At 44.7% G+C, this 23561-nt stretch overlaps 2 protein-coding genes, 1 long non-coding RNA gene and 3 other non-coding genes across 6 annotated transcripts; 4 read left to right on the top strand and 2 right to left on the bottom strand.

Annotated features, from left to right (window-relative positions):
* Positions 1-712: 712 nt before the first annotated feature.
* LOC116923799 lies at positions 713-4035 on the bottom strand. Its single transcript, XM_032930335.2, has 7 exons — positions 3784-4035; positions 3369-3725; positions 2629-3251; positions 1954-2565; positions 1746-1875; positions 1572-1678; positions 713-1495 (listed from the first exon to the last, which is right to left on the bottom strand). The coding sequence occupies exons 2-7, from the start codon at positions 3706-3708 to the stop codon at positions 1172-1174; spliced, it is 2136 nt and encodes a 711-aa protein (XP_032786226.1). The 5' UTR covers positions 3709-3725; positions 3784-4035; the 3' UTR covers positions 713-1171.
* A 1200-nt stretch (positions 4036-5235) lies between these two features.
* On the top strand, positions 5236-23252 carry LOC116922657 (dynein axonemal heavy chain 7). The gene is given in 21 exon segments (XM_045173352.1): positions 5236-5995; positions 6061-6202; positions 6257-6415; positions 6490-6702; positions 7300-7431; positions 7493-7731; positions 7789-8092; positions 8153-8368; positions 8423-9193; positions 9249-9350; positions 9416-9739; positions 9808-10896; positions 10899-11543; positions 11545-12318; positions 12396-12506; positions 15954-17141; positions 17213-17368; positions 17442-19271; positions 19273-19854; positions 22328-22585; positions 22587-23252. Coding segments are annotated over 21 exon segments (10158 nt in total). The 5' UTR covers positions 5236-5372; the 3' UTR covers positions 22887-23252.
* On the bottom strand, positions 12800-14838 carry LOC116927684. Its single transcript, XR_004396742.2, has 2 exons — positions 14535-14838; positions 12800-14465 (listed from the first exon to the last, which is right to left on the bottom strand). It is a non-coding gene; the product is annotated as an uncharacterized LOC116927684 (long non-coding RNA).
* Positions 19937-20010, top strand: Trnai-aau. Its single transcript has one exon. It is a non-coding gene; the product is annotated as a tRNA-Ile (tRNA).
* LOC116924096 lies at positions 20648-20811 on the top strand. Its single transcript, XR_004394750.1, has one exon. It is a non-coding gene; the product is annotated as a U1 spliceosomal RNA (small nuclear RNA).
* Positions 21902-22020, top strand: LOC116924093. Its single transcript, XR_004394747.2, has one exon. It is a non-coding gene; the product is annotated as a 5S ribosomal RNA (ribosomal RNA).
* Positions 23253-23561: the final 309 nt, after the last annotated feature.

Raw genomic sequence — 23561 nt, 5'->3', positions numbered from 1 at the left:
ACGTGTCAGTACACGTGGCCCAGTTATGTAATTTTTCAGTTCTTCATGTCCATGTTTATTATGTAACCATCAATCGCCATTGTCGCTAATGTATTTCTTGTTTACAATTGAGGCTCTGTTATAATTAGACACATAAGGAAGCAGCCTTATACTCCTTCTAATTAACGACTGAAGGGGATAGCGCGTAGAAGAAAACGAACAGATGTTCAATTACCTGGAGGTTTTATAGCGCCACGTCCACACAACAACTGGTTATTGTGCGGAATGCCCGTAGGAAATTAACTATTCTAACAAAGTGCCTCAGTAACCATTATTTTCAGTTAAAAGTAACAATTTCAGGTAATAATAGTAATATCGCCCTACATCATTTCACCGCATTATTCAATCTATATGCCATATACACATTGTTTTATGATTGAATCAACTGCTATGGAAATCTTACATGTTTTTTTGTTTTTTTACAGGGCAGTTTCTGCGTGACAATTTTGAAAAAAAAAACAAATTTTAAAAAAAAAAAATTTTTACCATTTTGCTTCGATAAATGTATATAACAAGAAGACCAAGATTATTCATCAAACCTATCCAGGTGGCAATCACGGCCTGGACGGATGTAGGTCGAACACCCTTACATCATTAGCCTGGAAACAGGATTTCCTATATATTGGACAAAGTCTTTCCCTTCATAACAGATTTGTAAAACAAAATTCGGAAATCAAATGGGAAATCCAGTTTATTTCAACAATTTAAAAACGACAAGGTTAAACGACTGCACTAGAGAAATCTATTTATTCTTGTTCCTTTCTCTTAGCCTCGTAGCAATGTTCAAAGGCGAACCTTGTCAATCACGTTAAACGTCATTTTTTTGATTATCTTTTTCATGGAATGAGGTAAAAAATTGAGGTTAAACATAATGTTTCAAGGGCTTCATCGCTGTAACACAAAAAATATGATGCATACAATTTAGCAATTTCTGGGGTAGCACTATCTTAATCACATTTGTCTAGTTTACTCTTTGATTGTAACAAAATAAAAATAGGCGTTGAAGAAAATCACACGTCGTCGTAAAGATTACCAGAAAACCAGGAAAATATTATTAGAAAATACATAGCACGGGAATAACAAAACGCTGTGTCAGATCAATAAACGAGGTATGCGAATATCTTAGTGAATCTCACCGCGGAATCGACTCTAATCGCGCCACGAAATCGGCGGTCGTCGCAGTCATGGTGGGAGTGAGTCTAAAAACTCTTTCTTCGAAAAATTTCAAAAGAGGTTTGATGAGGACGGGATAATGCAGCTGGAAAACAAAGTAGGATGCAAACAGATTCTTGAAGGCCGTGACGGAATCATCGCCACAAGGAATTATGTTGCCATCGATGACCAGGTTGAAGTACACTGGGTCACTCATCGTTCCGACGCCTACCAGGTACGGGTGCGAACTCTTTGTTTGGTCTCGTGAACGGAGGGCAACTAATTCTTGAAGATTACGATTCTCCTAATGATAATCAAGAAAAGATGCTTTTTTTTTTTCACAAAGAGATTTAGAAATAAAAAAGGTTTTAGATACGTACAGATACGAATATCACAAGTTGATGAATTTTTTCATCGGTTGAGTTTTTGCGGATTTTTTTTATTTCTGGCATTACTAAAATGCAAATGAGTAATAACCGGAGAAATTCTGAAAAAAAAAAACAAAACATCATTTTCTACACATAAAAGTCTAATCCTTTTGTGGCTATGTGTACCGTTATTGCAAAACGGAAGAGATTCGAGTTCTTTTTCGGCAAGACGAATGAGCCGGTCGGCGTAAGGTTCTACAAAACTTTGCTCGATTTCACCGGCCATGGGGTATTTCCTCCTAAAATCATCGTAAATCTATTTTTTTTTTTTTTCAAAAAAATACGAATATTAAAAAAAAAATTCAATATTTAATTATTCTTTTTCAACTTTTACCAAGAGACCGTTGTTGAAATCCATCATGCGAGGATACTCCGCCAGAACAAGGCCCGGAGTTTTCAGGTTTCTCTTCATTTGATACTGTCGAAATGGATACGTTGATTCCATGGCATCGTTGATCTGCTCAGCGTTACTTGGCGTCGGGATTAGACTTTTCAGTAAACGTACCATAAATTCGTGCATCTGAATTTCTTCAGCTTCCAACTCTGGCCCGACTTCGTCTATAAATCCTCGAGGAATTTTCCTGTGAATTTTTTGTTTCATACTGATTTTCCTCTTGCGACATTCAGGCTGCTTCTTGCGCAACGTCTTCAGCAGTGTCTCTATGAATCCCCCGGATTTCGCATGGTAGTAGTGGCTGTGGATGAGATTGTTTCCGTCTCGAATGCCTAAACAAGGGAACGCTTGGATAATAGCAGCCGCCAGCATGTCCTTCTCTTGCGTTGTCGGGTATAGCCCATGCTCGTTTACCATGGCCTCAACCACCACACACACAATTGTCCGACGTTCAGGTACTGTAAGAAAAGCCTTGTCACGTGCCAAATATTCCTCGTAAACAGCTCTCCCTTTGCTACTTGCAAGGACCATTTCGGTAACGTTGAACATGGTCTGATAAATAAATGTTCTTTAGTTTACCAGTAAAGAGAAAATAATAAAGGCACAAGCAACTACCTTTTCAGATCTCTGTGGTGAACTGGAGCTATCAATGTTTGGAAGCTGTTGCATGTGAACTTTTGAAATCACAGTAGGCTGTTGTTGAATCGAAACAAACTCTTGTGAGGGTGGAACAGTCACTGAAAGTACTGGCACAACTGTTGAAGACACTGGAGCAATGGCTGAACATACAGGGGCAATAGCTGTGGATGCCGGTGTGATGGCTGTGGACACCGGAGCAATTGCTGAGGATACTGGAGCAATGGTTGAATATATTGGAATAGTTGTTGGAGATACTGAAATATTTGTTGGAGATACTGCAACATTTGCTTGAGATTCTGGAATGTTCACTAGAGATTCTGCAGTATTTGATGAGGATTCTTGAATGCTGTGAGATGTTGTGTATATTGGGTGCTGCACCAAGACTGAAAAACTTTCTGTTGTTGCATTTGATGGTGGTTGTGAGTGCTGTGCAGGTTGTGCAGGTGGAGCTGGAGTTAACGGTGGCTCTTGGACAACAGCTGGTTTTTGGAGAGTCTGAATTAATCTTTCCATCTTCTTTTTGTGGCCTAGTTTAAGCTTGAGCTCGTTCAAGTCCTCTCTCGTAAGAGTCATGAGACTGGGCCCATCAATATCTTCATCTAGACAAGGGACAAAATTGAAGTAGAATAGATCCATAGTGTCTCGACTCGCAAAGATAAACTGCTTTTTAAAAATTTAAATAAATCTTGATGCCACTAAAAGCAGTGCAGACTAACCTCTAAACCGCTCAACTACTAACAAATCGAAACCTTCCATTCGCAGTTTTCTTGCAACATCTTCTGAAGTCCATCTTGATACATCATTATCAAGTGGTAAATCAATATCACATTCCATGGCTATGTCACTGAATGTCAGTTCTTCTAAATCGTGGCAATGCTGCTGTGTTTGATTCTGCTCAAATGGTGGATTTTCCTTGGGTGGCTCTGTTGTTATAAAGTGAACTGAACGAAAATGTTCGAAGAGATCTTTAGAGTCCCCAGGAATCTCTATATTGCAAAGGAAACAGCTTGAATTCATAGGTAAACTGGTGCTTGATCGCACGCGACGCTTTGGCATTCTATGCAAAATGGAACCTGGTAAAAACGAAAATTTGCATTAAAAATTCCAAAGCTATGCATAAGTTAGCATTACCGGTTCGACACCCGGTCCGTTCGCCACTCGTGGAAATAATCCAAGAGTAGCAATAACACAGCAGTACACAATGATATGGTGCTACGTCAACTTGGCTAGATCCGTTGGGAGTGAACTCGATTATCTCAAGAGACGATATTTAAACTCTTTATTTCTTCCTCGAAGACATTGAAAACTGAAAATGCCACGCACACTGCACGCTTGTTGTTGCCACGTCGTCTGCGGTTTGCTTATAACGTGGCTCACTGTGTTGTGGCGTTTAAATCTCGATTTCTGATTATTTCCACCAGATGACCCGCCCAGCCAACGGCGAAAAGCTTCCACTTCTAGCCAATAGAATTACAGGTTAAGCCAAAGCCCTTCAAGCAACTACTTGGTTATGCATAAAAAAGCGCGGTTTTATTTTTACAGAAAATGGTGGAACTTTCTGTTAACACAAAATTAAACATAATTGTGATATCTCTTGATCATTTTTCCACCTTAGAATATGTTTCTCATTATCTTTTAACTTCATGATTCTTCCAGTTGTACCTGACCATGGGGTTGTGGAGGCACATTTTTTTGTTTTGTGTTCAGTTTATCTAGCGCCAGATGTGAGCCATAACTGAAATGTTTGACCATTCAGTTGACCATGTCCAACCGACCACAAAGCAGCATTCCGATCAATTGTTATTGTTGAACTGCCGATTAAGTATAATACGTTTTACGAGAAATGTTGACGACCGCTGATATTGTTGGCATGTGTCTAAGGCGCGTTGACATTTGGTATGTGAAAGCATTTACGACTGACATGCCTACGTCTCGCGCCATCTTCCACATGTCAGGTCGACCAATGGGAGAGAGAAAAGCCTGAGGGCAGAAACCAAGGGAAAAAAAGATCAGTTTCGAAAACAAAACTTCATTTACCGTTAAAGTCATTTTGATTACGAAGCGTTTTCTCGATCTTTGCGTCTAAGTTTCGCAACCACTTTGCAGACAATGGCGCGCCAATGATGGAACACGTACTGCTATTTGCATATCGTGTACCCCATAACCGTCCAGTCCTTCAGATAAAAGACAACACGTCAAGTTGGAGGCTCAATGTGGCAATGTAATGATTCGAACACATTTGAAAAAAGCTAGAGGCTATAATAATAAATTGACTACAAGACATAAAACAATTTCATGAGTCAGACAATCCTTTTTTTTTTCAAGACAATCAAAATGAATTGTTTTCGATCATTTAGCAGATTTAACCCTACAAGGCTTGTTTTAGAAGCATTACACAACATCCGCGTTAATTAAATGTTTCCCAAAATAGAACAGCACCCGAAGGATTGATTGTGTTACACATTTGAGGAACTAGAGCAACAATTCCGTTTGGCAACCAAGGAAAGAACAATCAATTCGCTTCAACAAACAGCCCAGTTTGAAATGTGTACACAGTCACTGACAAGAGAAGCAGGGCGGGAAAACGATCGATTGGGTCTCCGTGGTTTTATCGATTTAACATCACCCAAGCGATGGCTAGTTCACGACCACTTTTATTCCCAACAGATCATCTCTTTTTTCGACGACCAACATTTGAAAACAAATTGCAGTAAAAAGAAATGCATAGGAGGACAAGGAGACCACCGGTCACCGTGTTATCAGCCACCAGATCAGAACCGAATTGCATTTTCAATCGCCGTTATCGTTTGAAAATCAGACGGAAATTATTACGAGCCATCGTGTTGGGAAGTGATGACTCGAATTGCGTCCTCGGCGATGTCCAGTTGGCTGCCCGTTTGGAAATGGCCCTGCTCGATCCACTTCCACGACCGCACACCGACGTCGCCAGAATTTGGTTACGTTACTCATTTCACGTTGCTGATTATTTCCAGAGCGAGAGGATCGCTGCCATTCAGCCATCTCTACTTGAACGTGTCAGCCAATCGAAATTCTTGAAACCGTCTGGATGTCGTTCAGTTTGGGAAGATTCGCTCGAGGTGGACATTCGTAAGAGTTACAATCGTTTTGTAAAGACGGCAGCCCTGGATTTCATTCTAAGCGATGGCAGTTCTCTCAACTGGACTTGTAAACGTGACCAACCACTTCTGATGGCCAGGAGCTGCCCCCGGCCAACCGAACGCCACCGACCCATGATAGCCGTGCAACGTTCACTTGGTCGCAAGCTTTGCGTTCACCATTTTTACGGTAGCAAATTGATCGCTCTTTGGTACAAGTTTATCAGGTTGGTGAACCATAAAATGAATGAAAACCTACGTTGGTAGAAAGTTAAATTTCGTTGGAAAACAGGCCGATTGACTGGCGAAATTGTTCACGTCGAGACTACTGGGAAATTGGCGAACTAAAAACCAACTGGGAAAAAGAATTATTAGCAGCCGAACATCGGTTGGTCGACGGATGGCAGACAATCGTCAAAAGCATCGCTAAATATGTAAAAGATTTCCCTCAGATAATGACACAATAATTTATGTTCAATTTCAAATAGGCGTTGAGGAAAAAAGTGACTTTGCCATCAGACGGCAATATCAGTCTTATTTGCCGGACACTGGATGCCCTCGTCGGCCTGTTGCTCCAGCAATGGCGAAAGGAAAGCATGACCAATTTTGGTCAGTGCTTGTATCACGATGGCTACTTGAAAATCGAAGTATCTTATTTTTTTGTTCATCCAATCTTGGGGAAATGCATACATAAAATAAAAAAACGGAATATTCTTTTAAGCATCAGGTGATGTTTGTCATTCACGTGTCGATGAAGAACGGCCAGCTGAAATTCGATCCGCCCGTCCAAGATATCAGTGAAGCCTGGGGACAATTTTGTGATTTGCTGTCCGTGGCCGCCTACCGGGCACTTCAGTCCAGCAGCATCGTTTTCGACATGATTAAAAATCAAATCAACGGTCAGACCCACACTGATCATATTCCTTCTATCAAGGTAACAGTTAAAATAACTAAAAAGCGAATTTTAAACAGTTAAATATTTTCAAAATTTCCATCATTTCGCTTATAAATGTTAATCGATTGCAATAATATTCAAATTTTATGGTTGTTTTTTTGTGGTGACGTTGATCATTTGCATATTGTTTTTTGCTTTTGAATTTAGTTTCCCTCCCTCCTTAAACTACTCTGGAAAAAAAAATGGTTTTCCTTTGATTTGGTTTGGGGTTGAGACATGAAAATCGACTCCCTGGGGGAGAACTTTGCATTAATTTTAGTTTCCCCCCTCCCCGTGGTTTTCCATGGCCTTGACAGCTGATTTCTTTACCCAGCCTCCCGAAGAACAATTGCCCAATAGGAGGGCATTTGAGATTCGATGAATTTCTTCGACTTATGGCGCACTTTTCAATGAGCACTCGAATTAGTGAGATGCTAATTCTGAATTCCCCTTAGTTAACTGGGATTAGTTTAATTAATCAGACCACTAGTCATAATTTCTAAGTGTACGTACAATTGTTTACTGTGTGCTATTCAATTTTCAGTTCTTTGAAAATATCAGCTCTGGTTTAAAATTAATTGTTTTAAAATCGATTAGGTGAAGACACCTTCGGAATTTTTGGACCACATGCGACAGGTGATTGCAGATGCTTTTCGAAATGACGAAAATATTCTCACTGGAGCTCTGGAGAAATTCCTCGTCTTTGCTTGTTTTTTGAAAGAAAACTCGGTAAATTGCAATTGTTCATTACAACACTCGTTATTCATTATTTAGAGGGAAATGTTATTAGGATGAATTCGAAGATTTGGATAAACCAGGTGTCGATTTCGATCTTCTTCGAGAAAGAATCGAACATTATCGAGAGGTGCTCAAAAAGATTGAAGCCGATTTGCCATGCACGTTGTCAGTCGGTCAGCGTTACCTGGTCCAACTGGGAGGACTCAGGTCGGCTCTGAAAAACAAAATCGCATCAATAATCGACCGACTTCTCACGCGATTCAGCAAGAACTTTACATCATCAGCCACCACGTACCTGCTTTGCATAATTTTTGTTTAAATTTACGTATTTTAAATGTCTTTCCAAAGTATCTGTCAAGATTATGCGGAATACGCCGACATGGCCCTGACTGTGCCGCAGACGACGGCACAGTGGATCCACCAGCGGGATCAAGTGTGGCGATTGGTGGAGATGACATTGCCCGAGGCAGACGACCAAATCCTCAAGATCCTGCGTTGCTACCTGTTCATGTGCGACCAGATGAAAGTGAACGAAACTCATTCGGCACTGGCGCGAGAAGTCATCATGTGGAAGAGACGGATGAACGCGTCGCAAGTCGAACACGGTCGTCTGCTCAGACGGAAGAGAACCGAATTAGAAGAGGCTCTTAAAGTACGTCAATAAATTAAGTACTAAAAATCAAGTCAATAAAGCGAACACAAAAACTTGTAGAACAAACGGGGAAGAGTGGCGGAAAATGTGACCGTCTACAACAACATAATGGATAGCTTTCAGAAAATGGGTGATATCGAAGCATTGGGCCAGTACGTCGTCCAGGCCCGATCACTTCTTTTCCGTCTGGAAGAAGCCATCCGCAACGTCCAAGGCATCAATGAAGAGGAAGTCTATTTCGAATGGGAAGTCACCGAATATCCTACACTTGGCCAGGTAATTATTACAACCGTTATTTCAATCGATGATTGACTTGATGGAATCTGACAGGTCCGGGAACGTTTGACACCGTTCTTGAATTTTTTCGAGATGTCTTCGACTTTTCTGAACCAGCAACAGAGTTGGCTGGACAGCCGTCTGGGCTCTTTCAATCCGGATACGATCGTCCGTGAAACAGAGAACTTTTCTCAGAGTTTATCGACGGTGGAGGAACAACTGCCAGATGTCTCTGACGTTCGCCACCTGTTGAGTCAAGTCGAAACTAAATTGCGCGATTTCAATAAAGTCTTGCCGCTCATCCGCACACTGGGCAATCCAGCTCTAAGAGAACGACATTGGGAGCAGATCTGGGACACTGTCGGTGTCCGGCTCAGTTCGGAAGCGGCCACATCGCTGCAGCAGTTACTGGCCTTGCAGCTCAACGAGCACTTGAAAAAGATTGAAGTGATCAGCAATTCGGCAACGCAGGAAATGTCATTAGAAAACTCGTTGCTCCGAATGAAGAATCAATGGCTTCACGTGATGCTGCCCGTCGAGAATTACAGAGTGGGCGAAGGTAAAGTGTTGGGCAAGGTGGATACCATCCAGCTGCTGGTCGAGGATCACATGATGGAAACGCAGATTATGAGGAGGTCTCCTTACGTTAAACCGTTCGAAAAAGATGCAAAGGAATGGGAGCAGCAATTGAATGATCTGCGGGTCCTCTTGGAACATTGCGTTTTCATCCAGGACCGTTGGTGCAGCCTGGAACCGCTGCTAACGTCGCCAGATGTGCTCAGCATCGCTCCCGAAGAGGCCCGCAAATTCAGCGCCATCGATAAAGTAAAACAGAATTTCAAAATTGAATTTGCATCTTTATTTGATCGTTTTGTCATAGAATTGGAGGGATGTGCTGGGTCTGATTGCTCAATGCAAACAAGTCTTTTCGCTACTCTACGCCGAACGGATGAACGAACGTCTCAACGTCTGCATCCAGCAGGTCATTTTTAAAAACAGTTTTCGAAATTTAAAAACATTTTCGTAATCGATGGCGATGACGAGCAGATCCAGCAATTAGAAAAGAACCTGCAGAATCTGATGGAGAACAAGCGATTGCAATACCCTCGATTCTTTCTGCTGGCCGAGGACGAGTTGAAACGGCTGCTGTCGTTATCAAGAGATCCGCACAGGTTCGCCACTTGCCTTTGGCGACTCTACGAAGGCGTCCACAACTTGGAATTTACAGCTGAGAACGACGTGACGCACGTCGTCTCAGCCGCAGGTGAACGTCTGCCACTGAAAGAGCCCGTCAGCTACGCAAAATGCAAGGGTCAGCTGGACAAGTTCCTTAATCAACTGGAAGCCGTTCTCAAACAAACGCTCATTCAGGTTCTCATTTTTCCTTTGAAATTCCATCAAATGTAGACGTAAGACGTTGAATAATTACGTCGTTGCAGGTGATCACGGAGACGTTGAAAGATTTCGACGGAACCGATTTGAAGATGCTTTTATCGGCTCCATCGCAAATCGCCATCTTGTCCGTCCAGGTGTACTGCACGAGTGCCATAGACGCGGCCTTCGAATCCGGCCGTTTACTGCAGGACGACGTGGCTGGAAAACTCGATTCGTTTCTCACTAATTTACAGAAACAGTTGGCCGCCTCTTCCGATCCCGTTCATCGTCTGACGGCCGAGTCCGTCACGCTGATCGCCCTTTACTATCGCGATTTGTTGCGTGATTTAACGTCGACGGAAGACCAAGCTGCGGCCGTCCTTGCGTGGGAGGCGTCGCTGAAATTCCGCTGGATCGAAAATCAAGTCCAAATCCACGTGCTGGACATGCGTCTCGAGTACGGAATGGAATACATCGGATTGCCACCGCGGATGGTCGCCTACGCCGATGCTAAACGCATCGCCCTGATCATCACCAACGCCCTGTGTCACCATCTAGCGGGTATTTTAGTCGGAGAACCTCGAACTGAGCTCCTGGAGAGTCTGTCGCATTGCCTGGGCCAGCGATTGGTCCGTTTCGATTGTTCGGTGCGTGTCGGAGCGGGTGACATCTTGCGGCAGATCCGTGGCGCCACGACCTGCGGCATTTGGTTGTGCTACCATCGATTGGATGCTCTGGAAAGACCGACCATATCCTTCATGACGTCCCTGTTGGTCCAGCTGCAAAATATGGCGTCTACCACGCCACCGTGGCTGGAACTCTCCGAATCCGGAATGCCTCAATACGGAATTTTCTGCCTGACCGAGACGGCCCATTACCATCACAAATATTTCGACGCCAATCTCAAACGGACGACTAACCTCTCCCTTCCGGAAGTCGACGCCCTGGCCCAGATCCTCTTTCCCGGCCCGTGGGCTGCCGTTGTCGGATTCCTCGATCACTGCCGGAAGCCGGAAGATAAAGACGAACAGCAATCGTCTGCCATTGGAATTCTCAAGCAAATTTTCGCCACGTCCAGGAGGTCGAGTTTAAGCGCGGCCTTAGATTCGTGGCAATCGGCCAGGCTTCCGCTGGATCAGGCGGCCGACGGTACCAACAGAAATTGACTCAGATCATTCCAGGTGATCAACTTGTCAAATCCGACTGGACCAAAGATCCTGTGGTCATGGCCTGTCCAGCTGCTTGCCAGACGTTGCGGCTTCACTTGACGGAGCAAATCAAGTGGAAGTTGTCCCACCTGTCGCAAGCCTTCCAGTACGCTAGACTGCCCGTTTTACTCTACGGCCTACGTTTCAGCGGCAAGAGCGCCCTCTTACGCATCCTGATCGAGTCCCTACGGCTGGCCAAACCTCAACGGCCCATCACGATGGAAAGGATTTGCATCGGAGCCTACGGTGAAGAAGATCTGATGAGCGACATGTCGACGTCCATCATCCCTCAGCTCGTCCAGCGCAGCTTGGATCCGGACAAAGGTGATCTGCTCATCGTCCTCAACGGCCTCTGGATGACGGCCGTTCAGGATGTCCTGCTGGAAGCTCTATCGACTGAGGGCCGTGGAATTCTCATCCTGCCCAGCACGGAGCAGACGAGATTGCCCGATCACGTCCATTGGGTCTTTGAAATGAACAGCATCGAACACGTTTCCCCAGGTCACGTGGCCCAATGCCGGCTCATCCATCTGAACGGGCAGAGTCATTTGACGTGGGACAGTCTGGTCCAGTCTTGGCTGGCCACTTTGCCGGCCCGTTCTCCATTTTCTCGATCCGCTTTTGCACGTGATGCTGCCCGCTGTGCTGGACTACGTCGACTCATCCGTGGACGACAAGATGCGAACGGCCAGCGGTTTTCATCCGATCAAAGCTGTCAAACACCTGCTGGCCCTTGTCCGTTGTCTGACTGATCCTAGCGCCGAAGCCTTGGCCAAAAAACAGGCCACTTTAGATCCGGACATGAGGTGCCAACTCCAGGCGTCCGTCATCTTCTCCATCCTGTGGACGTTGGCCGTTCCGGCCTACATGGACAGCAAATCAGCCTTCGATGAATTTTTCCAGCAACAGATGGACGTCTGCGTGTTGAATGGTCATCTCTTTGCATCGGCCAAACCGCCAACCGATGGAGGCACTGCCTTTGATTTCAAACTGATGCTCCAATGGGGCCAGTCAGAGGCCGGCAAATACAACGGGCCGTTATGGCAATTGTGGGGCGAAGAATTGCGCTCGTTGCCTTCACTGTCCAGGGAAATTCCGGTCAATGAGCTGTTCATCGCCACGGCCGATTCTCTGCGATGTCATCATTTGATGTCGCTTTTTATCCATTGCGCAATCCCTTGCGTTCTCATCGGTCCCCGCTCGTCCGGCAAAACGGCCACGGCCCGTCATTACCTGCGCACGAGGCTAAATCGAGCGACGCATCAAGTCATCATCGTCAATGTCTCGAAATCGCTGGACGCTTCAACCGCCCAGAAAATCCTGATGGGTCAGATGGAACGTCGAAGAAAGTCCGTCTACGGTCCTACGGTTTGGTTTTTATCCCGTTGTTGTTTTATGATGAAATATTTCAATTTTTCCCTTTTTTACTTTCATTTTCTATGCAGATGGGCAAGAAAGCTGTCGTTTTCTTCGACGACATGCAGTCGGAAACGTTGAATTTCAGGGCGTCCAATCGGGTGGACATGCTGCTCAAGCAGTGCATTCAACACGGACAGGTGAGTCCAACTCATTAAATTAAATTGATTCGTGAACTTGTCGTTTGAAAGATATGGGGATGTAGCTCAGATGGTAGAGCGCTCGCTTAGCATGCGAGAAGTACGGGGATCGATACCCTGCATCTCCATTTTGCTTACCTTTTTGGGCGTTTCTGGAGCATTCAGGTCACCTGTCCAGACGTTGTGCGCAAGAAAACCCTGAGAAAGCTATAGTTGTTTTGATTGGGTTTTTGAAATTTAATTTTCGTTTTTCTTCTAATTTAAATTTCATTTTTCTTCTAATTTAAATTTCATTTTTAAATTCTGACGCTTCACGTGGATGTCGGGATCCCCATTTGCTATTTTTTTATGGCTATTTTTTTTTTTTATTGTTAATGTTTTGTACGAGGGGATGTAGCTCAGATGGTAGAGCGCTCGCTTAGCATGCGAGAAGTACGGGGATCGATACCCTGCATCTCCAAAAAGTTTTTTTTTTATATTAGCGGCTAAGGCATTCAGGTCACATGTCAGGGATTGTCGTGGACAGTGCCCAAAAATAATTGAGCAAGGTTTTCGTTTCCGTGCTGTACTACTCTGTGATAGCCTGGGATATAATTAGTCTATAACCGATGTAGGTTTTCATCTTTTTTTTTAGCTGAATTGGAAAGCGGGGAATTGCATATCCATCGTGACGTCTGATTCTATCAAATGTCAAAAATTTAATTATGTTAAATTAGAAAACTGATAATACGGGGATGTAGCTCAGATGGTAGAGCGCTCGCTTAGCATGCGAGAAGTACGGGGATCGATACCCTGCATCTCCAATTAAATTTTGTTGTTACTACTTTAAATCGAAATCCTATAAAATTCATTATATTATTTTTTGCCCCCACTAAGTCAAGGTATGTTTTATGTTAGGCAAAAATATTGAAACCATTTGAATCGAATCTTGCAGGTGTATTTCTTATTTTTGTTGCCCTACGAGGAGTGAAATTATGATTTATTGGCTTGACCGGTTCACGAATTAGAACAAAGCCGTCCGCGGCTTATACTTTTTTTAATTGATTTGATTTTTCAGGGGATGTAGCTCAGATGGTAGAGCGCTCGCTTAGCATGCGAGAAGTACGGGGATCGATACCCTGCATCTCCAATTAAATTTTATTGTAGTCATTCTAAATTAAAATTCAATTGAATTTCAAATTCTTCTTTGTTGTTCTCACTAAGTCGCGGTATGTTTTAAATTAAGCAGAAATTTGAGAAACTTTTTTGCTTCGAATTTTTCTGGTTTATTTCTTAATTTTGTTGCCTTTCCAGTAGAGAAATCTTGAATTTATTGGCTTAACCGGATTCTCGAATTAGAGCAAAACCGTCCGCGGCTTAAATTTTTTAAAATTGATTGAATATTACAGGGGATGTAGCTCAGATGGTAGAGCGCTCGCTTAGCATGCGAGAAGTACGGGGATCGATACCCTGCATCTCCAAGAAGTTTTTTAAAGCTTTAAATTTCGAAATTAGGTCAAACGCTATTTTCAGACGTTCTCCCTAATCGAGCTGTGTATTCAAATTTCAGTAAACCAAGACTTTGCCATCTATTTCCATGCGTAGATTGTAAAATAATCGTCTTCTTATCGCTCTGCTATTTAAGGCGCGTTTTGGCGTCTACCTGGTTGATCAGGAATGAGGTTGAGTTGCGATCAACCGCATTTTTGTGTCAACCTGGTTGAACTGAACCAATGTTTTGGCGACAACTGATATTTCCCCCCTTGGTTGAGGTTCAACTTCAACCGCCAATCTATATGGCCGAGTTCTACCATGGTCCTAGAGCATGGTAGAACCAGAACCGAAGCAGACGACCCAACCCCTTTTTCTTTGCCGAATACAATTGTTATATGACAAAGCATTCACGAATAATTTTAAAAAAACTAGCAGACGTTATTATTTTTTTTTTCATTTTCCCTTGTCCACCATTTTTCTTGAAGACTGGCGGAAAAAAATAGAAGGGGTAAAATTAGGAACAAGAAAATCAAAGAATTAACAAAACTTTCAAACCTGATGCAGTAATCAGTTGGGCACACTGAATCGAGAATCGACAGCGTATAAATTATAAAATTAATAAATATTGACAGCACATAGCAGACAACCTAAGATAGAGAGAAGGGGAGAGGGGACACAAACACCACTGCCACATTTTATGAAAATTGTGGTTTTCGCCGAATAATGAAGTGGTGGGTAGGGCTCGGCCCCGGTTCTCGAAAACCCGGTTTACCCACGGTTCGTCGCCCAAAAAAGTCGCCCATGAGCGATCCGGGTAGTCTATTTGCCAAAGTGGGTAGCTGGGCGGATTTGATGGGCAAACCGGGTATACCCACCGCCATCTTGGAAAATGGCGGCTTGCAAAGCCCCAAGTTAAATTAAAAGGGAGGGTAGCAAAAAAATTTTTGTGGCGGGAAATTCAAAGGGCGTCACTTGATTTCAGGGAAAAACTCGGGTAATCGGGTAGGAAATCGGGGATAACCGGGTAATGGAAACGGTTTTCGAAATTGTATTACCCACATGGTACCCGGGTAGGAAGTGGGCACAAAGTCTTAGGAACCGTTACCCACCGGATCCAATTTTTTTGCTGAGAAGACCTACCCATTCGCCCAAATACCTACCCATTGGGCACGGGGCCGAGCCCTAGTGGTGGGCGCGACTTCGGCTCAACTTTCATTTTGGTGTCAACTGAAATGTAAACTTGGTTAGTCCGACTTCGACCAACCGAGTTGATCTAAAATCCATTTTGGTGTCAACCTTATGGTTGAGTTCAACTCAACCAGGTAGACGCCAAAACGCGCCTTTAATATCCCACCGTTATGCAGTACAACACAAACAGTTAAACGTTTAGCGCCATTGGTTAGGATAACTTTTGATGTTTATTTGATTTAAACCGCCTTCTTTTATAAATAGGAAAAAAAAAAGAAATTTTGATGGATGGAAAAAATAATAGATTTTTTTTCCAAAAAAAACCTTGAACTAGTAAATGAAAGTCCTTTGTTGTGGGCTGACCCACATAGAATACATTGCCAACAGCAATTTGTGGTTGTTTTCGGGAAAGGTGGGGAGTGAGAAAAACAATTTCTTTGAAAGTAGAAATCGTTCAACATCATAGGGTCACACAATTGCCTTAGAATCTAATCTGAACCGCTTGGGAGATTTTTCTGAATAGACATCAAGGGGAACGCCGTGAGCCACCCGAAGTGGATTGATGGACAGGTAGGGCGGAGCACCTGATGTTTGTGTGCCTATCTAGAACTTGAGTTTTAGAATAAAACTACGCACACACACACACACACACACAAATCCGCTATGATATTCATTTTGTTGTTCATGTTGATTTCTCCCTGTCATCCGCTTAGCTGGATATTTTTCAACAACAACAATTTACATTTTCCCTTCATTTTTTTAAAATGCTGTTATTTATGTTAAAAGGTATTCGATGGTCTGGAAGGGGGTCCGTCCAATTTAATTGACATCAACTTTGTGGCGACGACTCGCGTTTGGAACGATGACGTCGTCGACGAAGACGACGAGCAAGAACGGCAACCGGACGAGATCCTGCAAACGTTCGCTCCGGTTGTTACAGAGCCGCCCAGTTTAGAAACGGCATCCACCATCCTGTACCGGATGCTCATGTGGCACCTGGACGCCCGCGGCTTTGCCAAGGAATTCGACGCCGTCATCGATCAGATGATCAGCGCCTCGATGGGCCTTTATGGCATCCTCATCCAATGCCCAGTCATGGCCGCCTATCCGGCCCGTTGCGGTTGCCGCTGGAATTTGCGCGACTTGATGCGCTTCACGCACGGACTCTTGCTCTCCGTTCCAGAATCGATCGAAGACGTTGGCGCCATGAAACGCCTCTGGCTTCACGAAGCCGTTCGCGTCTATTCGGATCGACTTGCCTTGATGGAGCCGACGGCCCTAGTGGCCCAGTACGTGGAACAATCGTGCCAGACCCACTTCCAGGCCACCGTTGCCGACCTGTTCGCTCAAATGGACATGGTGGAATTGGCCGACATAGCCGATATGAACATCAACACGATTTTCTTTTGCGATTTCTCCGATCCCAAGTCGGAATCGAGGAGCTACGTCGAAGTCATGGACATGGAACATTTGACCAGGGTCGTCAATGGCTACGTCACCGAGTACAACAACATGAACAAACGGCCCATGCATTACGTCAACGTCTTCCGCCATTTGATGCGCACAATGGCCAAGGCGTCGAGGGTCCTCAAACAGCCCAGCGGCCATTTGATTCTCGTTGGACCCAAAGGCGTCGGCCGACACACTTTAGCCCGTCTGGCGGGCCACGCTTCCGACTCTACGGTCCACCAATACGAGTCGAGTTGCCCCGACGCTGGCGATAGCAAAGGAACAACCTGGAACGTCAGCGATTGGACGAACGCTCTCAAATTCGCCCTGATCGACGCCGCCGATGACGACAAGAAATGCGTCTTTATTTGCTCCGACGTCGAGTTCCAGCGGCCTGAATGTCGCTCACTCGTCAATCACATTGTTTCGCACGGCGATCTGATGTACCTGTTTGACGCCAGAGAGCGAAACGAGTTGGTGGAACAAATGAGGGCCATCGACCTGCAAAAGGAGAAGACACTTCAGGTCATTTTCATGTCCGATTTTAACCAAAATTTATTGATTGTAAACTCCATTTTGAAATGAAATGAACGTAGACGGACGGGAGCCCAGCATCGTTAAAGGCAATGTTCGAGACTCGGATGTGGGAGCAGATCCGCATTGTCATCATCTTGTCTTGCGAACAGTACAACGACATCATGTTGAACGAGTGCCCTCAAATCGCCTCCGCCTGCCAAACCGTATGGATCCGCGTGAGTTTTTCTTCCCGCCATTCGCGTTCAAATCATAGATTCTAATAATAATTTTTTCTTGATTCCTGATTAGCCATGGCCGTCTGAGGCTGTTGCCGACATAGCGTCCAGTTGTTTCAAAGAGCTCGATCTCGATGCCGACCAGAAATCTTGGCTAATGGCCGTCATCAAATTAGTTCACGCATCGACCGATGGAGGGCACCACCATGCAGACAGCCACCAGCCCCTCTGTCAGAGGTACGGGCTGATGATGGATTTCCTCCACGTCGCCGTCTCTTTGACGAGGAACTTTAAACAAGAGTTTAAAAATCGCAAGCAATTGTGCTGCCAAGCCGTCGAAAAGCTGCAACTGGCGGGCCAGCGCGTCTCCGAAATGGAGGCCGTTGCCCAGCAATGGAAAGACGCTCTGGCGGGTCTCAAAACATGGCAAGATTCCTCACGGCCTGATGACAAAGTTGCGCGGACGGAACGCGATATCGAGCAGATCTCTTGTCAGATCGACAGAGCCAAAGATTTGCTGGCCAGTTTGGACGTCTACCAACAAGCATGGAGGCGCCAGGTGGTCAGCCTGGAAGATCGCATTCGTTGCTGTCAGGCGGATTGCAGTCTGACGGCGGCCGCTTTAGTTTACGGCGCCGAATTGAAAGAATCTCAACGGGTGGAGATGTTCCGCCATTGGGTGGAGCGATGCCGGGCAATGACTCCGGCTGACCAGCCTAATATCATCACCCTCCCGATAGATGGCGCTGATTACCTGTCGCTGTTGGAGCCCCAAGTGCTCGAAGTGGAATCGGCCTGGATCATGGCCAATTTGGCCAGAGACGGCCACTGCGTCCGCAGCGCCGTGGCGTTACGTCACATCCAGCGAGTGCCGCTCTTGATCGATCCGCACAACGTGGCCGAACGCTGGATCGACACCCTCAATGCCAACAAGGAGAATCGACCGACTTACCTGCACATGAGCGCGCCGGACTATCTGGAACCGTTGGCCGGAGCGCTCCAGCTGGGCACGGTGGTCGTCATCGACATCACGCAAACCGAGCTCGATCCGGCCATTGTTCCGCTCATTTTGAAACAGACGTTCACCCAAGCTTCTAGTAATTACATCAAATTAGGTCCCGATGTGGTCGAATACGCTTCCGAATTCCAGTTGTACCTGCGCACTCAATCGACCCTGCAGGACGTCGACCTGCAACTGCGTCTCTGCGTGACGATCGTCGATTTGACGCTGGAACAGCCGGGCATCAACGACACGCTGGTATCGGCTCTGGTCAACAGCGAACGGCCCGACACGGAAGAGAAGATCCAACTGTGCAAACAAATGTCGGAGCTGCGTTGCCAGCTCGACGAAACGGAGCAGAGTTTGCTCAACATCCTATCGCAAAGCGATCCGGATTGGATTGAAAACGACGCTGTCATCACGTCCCTATTGCCGGCCATTACCCAGTCGAAATTGCTCAAAGAGAAGCTGGACGTCGTGTTGCAGACTCGCGAGCGGATGGAAACCCAGCGGCAGAGTTTCGCACCGACGGCCATTTTGGCTGTGCAGATTCTATCGTCCCTCTGGCGGATGGAGGCCCTCTTCCGGCGATTGCGTTTTCCTTTAGCCAATTTCTGCGACGCTGTCATCGCTTGCCTGGAAGATGGCGAAGGCGATCAAGCGGATGAATTCGATTCAAATACAAGCACCGGCCGTAAGCTGGCCGCCCGTCTTTTCAGCCGCAAATTGAAGTCGGGGCTCAACCGCGTCCAGCGACTCTTGGCATCGCTGCTCCTATCCTATTGCGTGGCTAGAAGCGAAAAACTCTGCCGGGCCTCGTTCGTTCATCACCTGGCGTCTGGACAGCTGGACCAGATCAATACGGCGCATCACAAGGTCTCCATGGATGATTCGCTTGTCACGCTCCGATCCTGATTGGGACGAATGGGTGGCCGAAGTCCAGGTGGAGGACAACCGCTGGCGTTTCGCTGCTGCAGTTGAGACGATGTCGCAAAAATTCTTGAAAATTAGCCAAAAAGTGGAATTCACCGATTACGTGACGTCGATAGCCGATGTCAGTTGTGTCACGCCGCTGTTGATGTTCGTTGAGCCGGGAGTCGACTTGTTGGCCGTTATGTCCAGGCTTTGTCGTGAATTCGATTTTCCAGAAGACCGGGCCCGTTTTGCAGCCGTGGCCGGATTGGACAGTTTGAATTGGGCTGAAGTGGAGGATTGCGTTCGTCGTGGCAACTGGTTGGTGCTGCAAGGATTCGCCCACCTTCGTTCCATGGTTAACAACGTGCGAGTCTTGCTGGAACATCTGGCTGTAGATAACATTTCGGCTGAATTCAAATTGTTCATCCTCTGGGATGCGTTTGATGACGAAGATGATGACGATGGGATCACATCGGCCGAACGCAGACGAAGACAACTACCGAAGCTTCTTATGGAAAATTGTCAAACCGTCTACGTCGAGCATGTCCACACTATGGAAGATTGTTTTCAGGTATGATGAACTAATTTTTTTCTTTGATTTTCCGAAGTATATCCGATATCTATTTATTGTTTAGCCTTTTGAACGGTAGTATGGCTTGTTAGCTCAGTTGGTTAGAGCGCCGTGCTAATAACGCGGAGGTCATGAGTTCGATCCTCTTACGAGCCAAATCTTTTTTCTCTTTCGGTTTTTTTATCATTTTCGTTTCCGTGGGTAGGCCACTCCAATTTTTTTTCTGAATTCAACAAAATCCAAATTCGTTTAAATTGATTTTAAAGTCTAGAAAAGGGTGATTCGGCTAGTCCAAATTTTCTGTTTAACAGATTTAAAATAGAATGAGCCTTTGGAAATTATCATAACGTTTTAGCCTCGTTACAAAAGAAAGCAGAAAACTTAAGAAGGATGCTTGCCGAAACCCATATTTGGAGAGTCTGTCTGTTCCATTCCCCATCCTGAAAGAATGCAAGCAATGGCACTGCATGCCACAACCGTCCCCTAAGGCTATGCTTCCCCCTCTCTTATCAGCCCATTCCAACATATCGACTTTCTCCTAGTCGCGTTTCGAATAGAATGAGTTTAGCGTTACTAACTGCACACCAATTCAATTTTCATCTCCAATATTTACTTTAACCACTTTTTAATTAATGAACTTTATTCTACTAGTAAGCTGCTTTCTTTTGAAACTATTTTTCGTTCAATTTTCAATGCGTATAACTTAAAGCCAGCAATTTAAATAATTGGGTTGTCGTCGATGCAGTTTTCTTTGCCAAAAGACATATAAGCTAGCTCGAAACTAGCTAAAAGCATACTTACCTGGCTCAGAGGCAACCATGATCATGAAGGTGGTTCCTCCAGGGCGAGGCCTTTCCATTGCACTACGGTTGGGCTGACCCTTGCGATTAACCCAAATGCGGTTAACTCGGGAGTACAATTTTTGGTAGTGGGGGACTGCGTTCGCGCCGTCCCCTGATGTTTAAATTAAAATAAATGCCTTACTAACGAACTTAAACTTTTTATGCTAGTTGAGTTAAAATCAAACTTATTCTGATACGGGAAAGTTGTGGAAATCCTTAGCGAATGCGCGTAATGCAATTTTGATTTGCACCGTAGAACGAAGGGATGCACACGGTGCCAGGCTTCTAACCGGCTACATCGTTAATGTGCTGCTAGTCGAGTAGGAATGCCGTATAATGAGGTAACGACTGTGAAGGAAAAATTGTTTAATCCCATTTTTGGCAAAGTACGGGTTTTTATTTTTAAGACAACCCGTAGGAATTTCCATTTTGACCATAAATTTTCAGCATATACGGGGTATTTTTCACTCTCAAAAAGGATTAGGGTGAAACGAGTTTCCACTTTGCCGATGGCTGTAATGAATAGTTTTTTGTTTTGCGCTACTATACCGACTTTTGAAAAGTTTATTGCCGTCTTCTCTTTGCCGACAATCAACTCGTGTTTGATTTGTATATTCGTGGAAGTAGTTTATGCCTTTTGGAAAGCTGGTAGTGCCAGTAGCACGGCTATATTCTAACGCACAGCAACGGAAAAACCCAAGTTGCATTTTTGATTTCAAAACAATGGTTGCATGATGCCCGATTGCATCCACGTGGACTAAAAAAAAATAATAAAAGGCGTTGCCAAAACCACGTGATTCTGGACACAACTGAATGACGCAAGGCGTCATCAATCGTGCAAATTAATCACGCACTATAGTCGTTTGAAACAGAATGAATTTCACAATGTAATGCGGTTTTCGATGGAATTCCGGTTTTTCTAATATGTTTGTCCCAAGTGGCATAACCTTATAAGTTGAACGTACAACTTTCAATTAAAAATGAGTTTTCCCGCCAAAATTGACATAATTAGTTATGAAAGCTAGGTATTTAAATTGAGGGGAAAACCAATACTGGTGAACTAATTTCATAGTGTACCAATTCTGGTTTTTCGAACAAAGTTTTTATGAACAGCTTGTTTTATTCTTGCAAAGTTTTTGGGATGTTTAAAAGGGACTTTGCTGTTTGAAAAGTCAATAGATATAAACGAATTTTAGTAAGAAATTGTCAACGGCCATACCACGTAGAACTCACCCGGTCTCGTCAGCTCCCGGAAGTTAAGCTACGTCGGGTCCCGTTAGTACTTGGATGGGTGACCGCTTGGGAATACGGGATGCTGTTGGCATTTACTCTATTTTTCGCTCTATTTTTTAAATCAAAGGACAACTAAAAACTCATGCCTACTTAAAATATAGAAGAAATCTTTAACCAAATGCTCATTTTATGAATCATCTTTGGCATGTTTTTAAAATTTACAATCCGTTCTCCTTCATTAAAATTTGAGCAATAAGCTCATCATAAGACATTCAAAAAAATTAAGACGTAAAAATGAACCCTTATAGTTATTTCGCTTTAAACATTGGCAGTCTTATAATAATAATCAATAATTTTAAACAAATCATTTAAAAATGGGCTTCTTTTTTTAATGGCAGGAATTCATCCGTTCTTCGGATTTCGACCGGCTGATGAACGATCCTCTGAGGGCGTGTGCCAGTTACCCGCTCAAAATAAAAACGGCCGCTCTATTGCTGGTCCTCCGTTTGGTCGTGTGGGACCGTTGGGACTGTCTGGTGCCTCTCGTTGAATTGTGGCAAACTGCCAAACAAATCGCCACGTTGACCTCCGTTAAAAATCACGACTGGGCCGCCACGTTTCATCGAGTGACCATCGGCAACTTGGAAGAGTACGTTCCCTTCCCAGTACCGCCAAGAATTCGTCTGCCGCTTCCTTCCGGACTTGGTCAGCGGCTGCCGGACCGGCTACAAGCGAGCCGTCGATCAGCTGATGGACACCTGGTCCTCCAATTTAACTTTACCTTCCAACGATTTCCCATTGATTTTCGAATGTCTCGTCGATCCCCAAAAAGAAACTCGGAGACAGACGCAATTATCGGACTGTCTTTGGCTTCAATTAGTTCGCGGTTTCGGCCAATCTGCACCCCGCCATCCGATGGACCTCACCACAACAGATGACGAAGATGACAACACATAAATCGCCACCCAAACAAAATTATTTTTTATTTTCGCCAACTTTTATTGCCATTTGAACGTTAGTCAGATGTTGGTAAGAGGACGTGTCACGGCCTCGGGCTCTTCAGCGTTCGTACCTTGCGATGTCAGTCTCCCTTCTCTTTGAAAATAACTGATTGTGTTGACGAAAGAAGAGGCGCCTTCGCTATATCCTTGTTCGCAGGTGAGGTGTAAAATCGAGTCGTTGAACCGCAACTCGAATTGTGTATTCAAACAGCCACGCCCTCGTCACACAATTGAAGGGAGGGTAGGCGACGTCACATTTTCCTTCAATCGGCAAAAAAGCCATCAAAAAGAATGACAATACAATTGTGCACTGTCAGATCAATACGAACGGGGAAACAAAACCCTTGAGTCATGAATTTGTGCTTTAAAAGAAAAATGTTAAGTTAATGACCCACGAAAAATCGCAAACAATCACCTCGCCAGATGAAAAAAAAAAACTAATGGCTGGCAGCAAGGTCTCTACCTTTCATCATAAACGCAGACACTTTTGCTGAGCGATTGTTGTTCTCGCGCACGTATACAATCTAATCCAGCAGCCATGGCGATGAACTCATCTACCCGATTTTTCTTATCGTTTATATTGCCAGGAAAAGGAAATAACCGGTTGGCATATTTGTAAACTCATTGTTGG

This window comes from Daphnia magna, linkage group LG5, assembly GCF_020631705.1.
Source record: "Daphnia magna isolate NIES linkage group LG5, ASM2063170v1.1, whole genome shotgun sequence".
NCBI lineage: Eukaryota > Metazoa > Arthropoda > Branchiopoda > Diplostraca > Daphniidae > Daphnia > Daphnia magna.
This window is presented reverse-complemented; position numbering and strand designations above follow the sequence as displayed.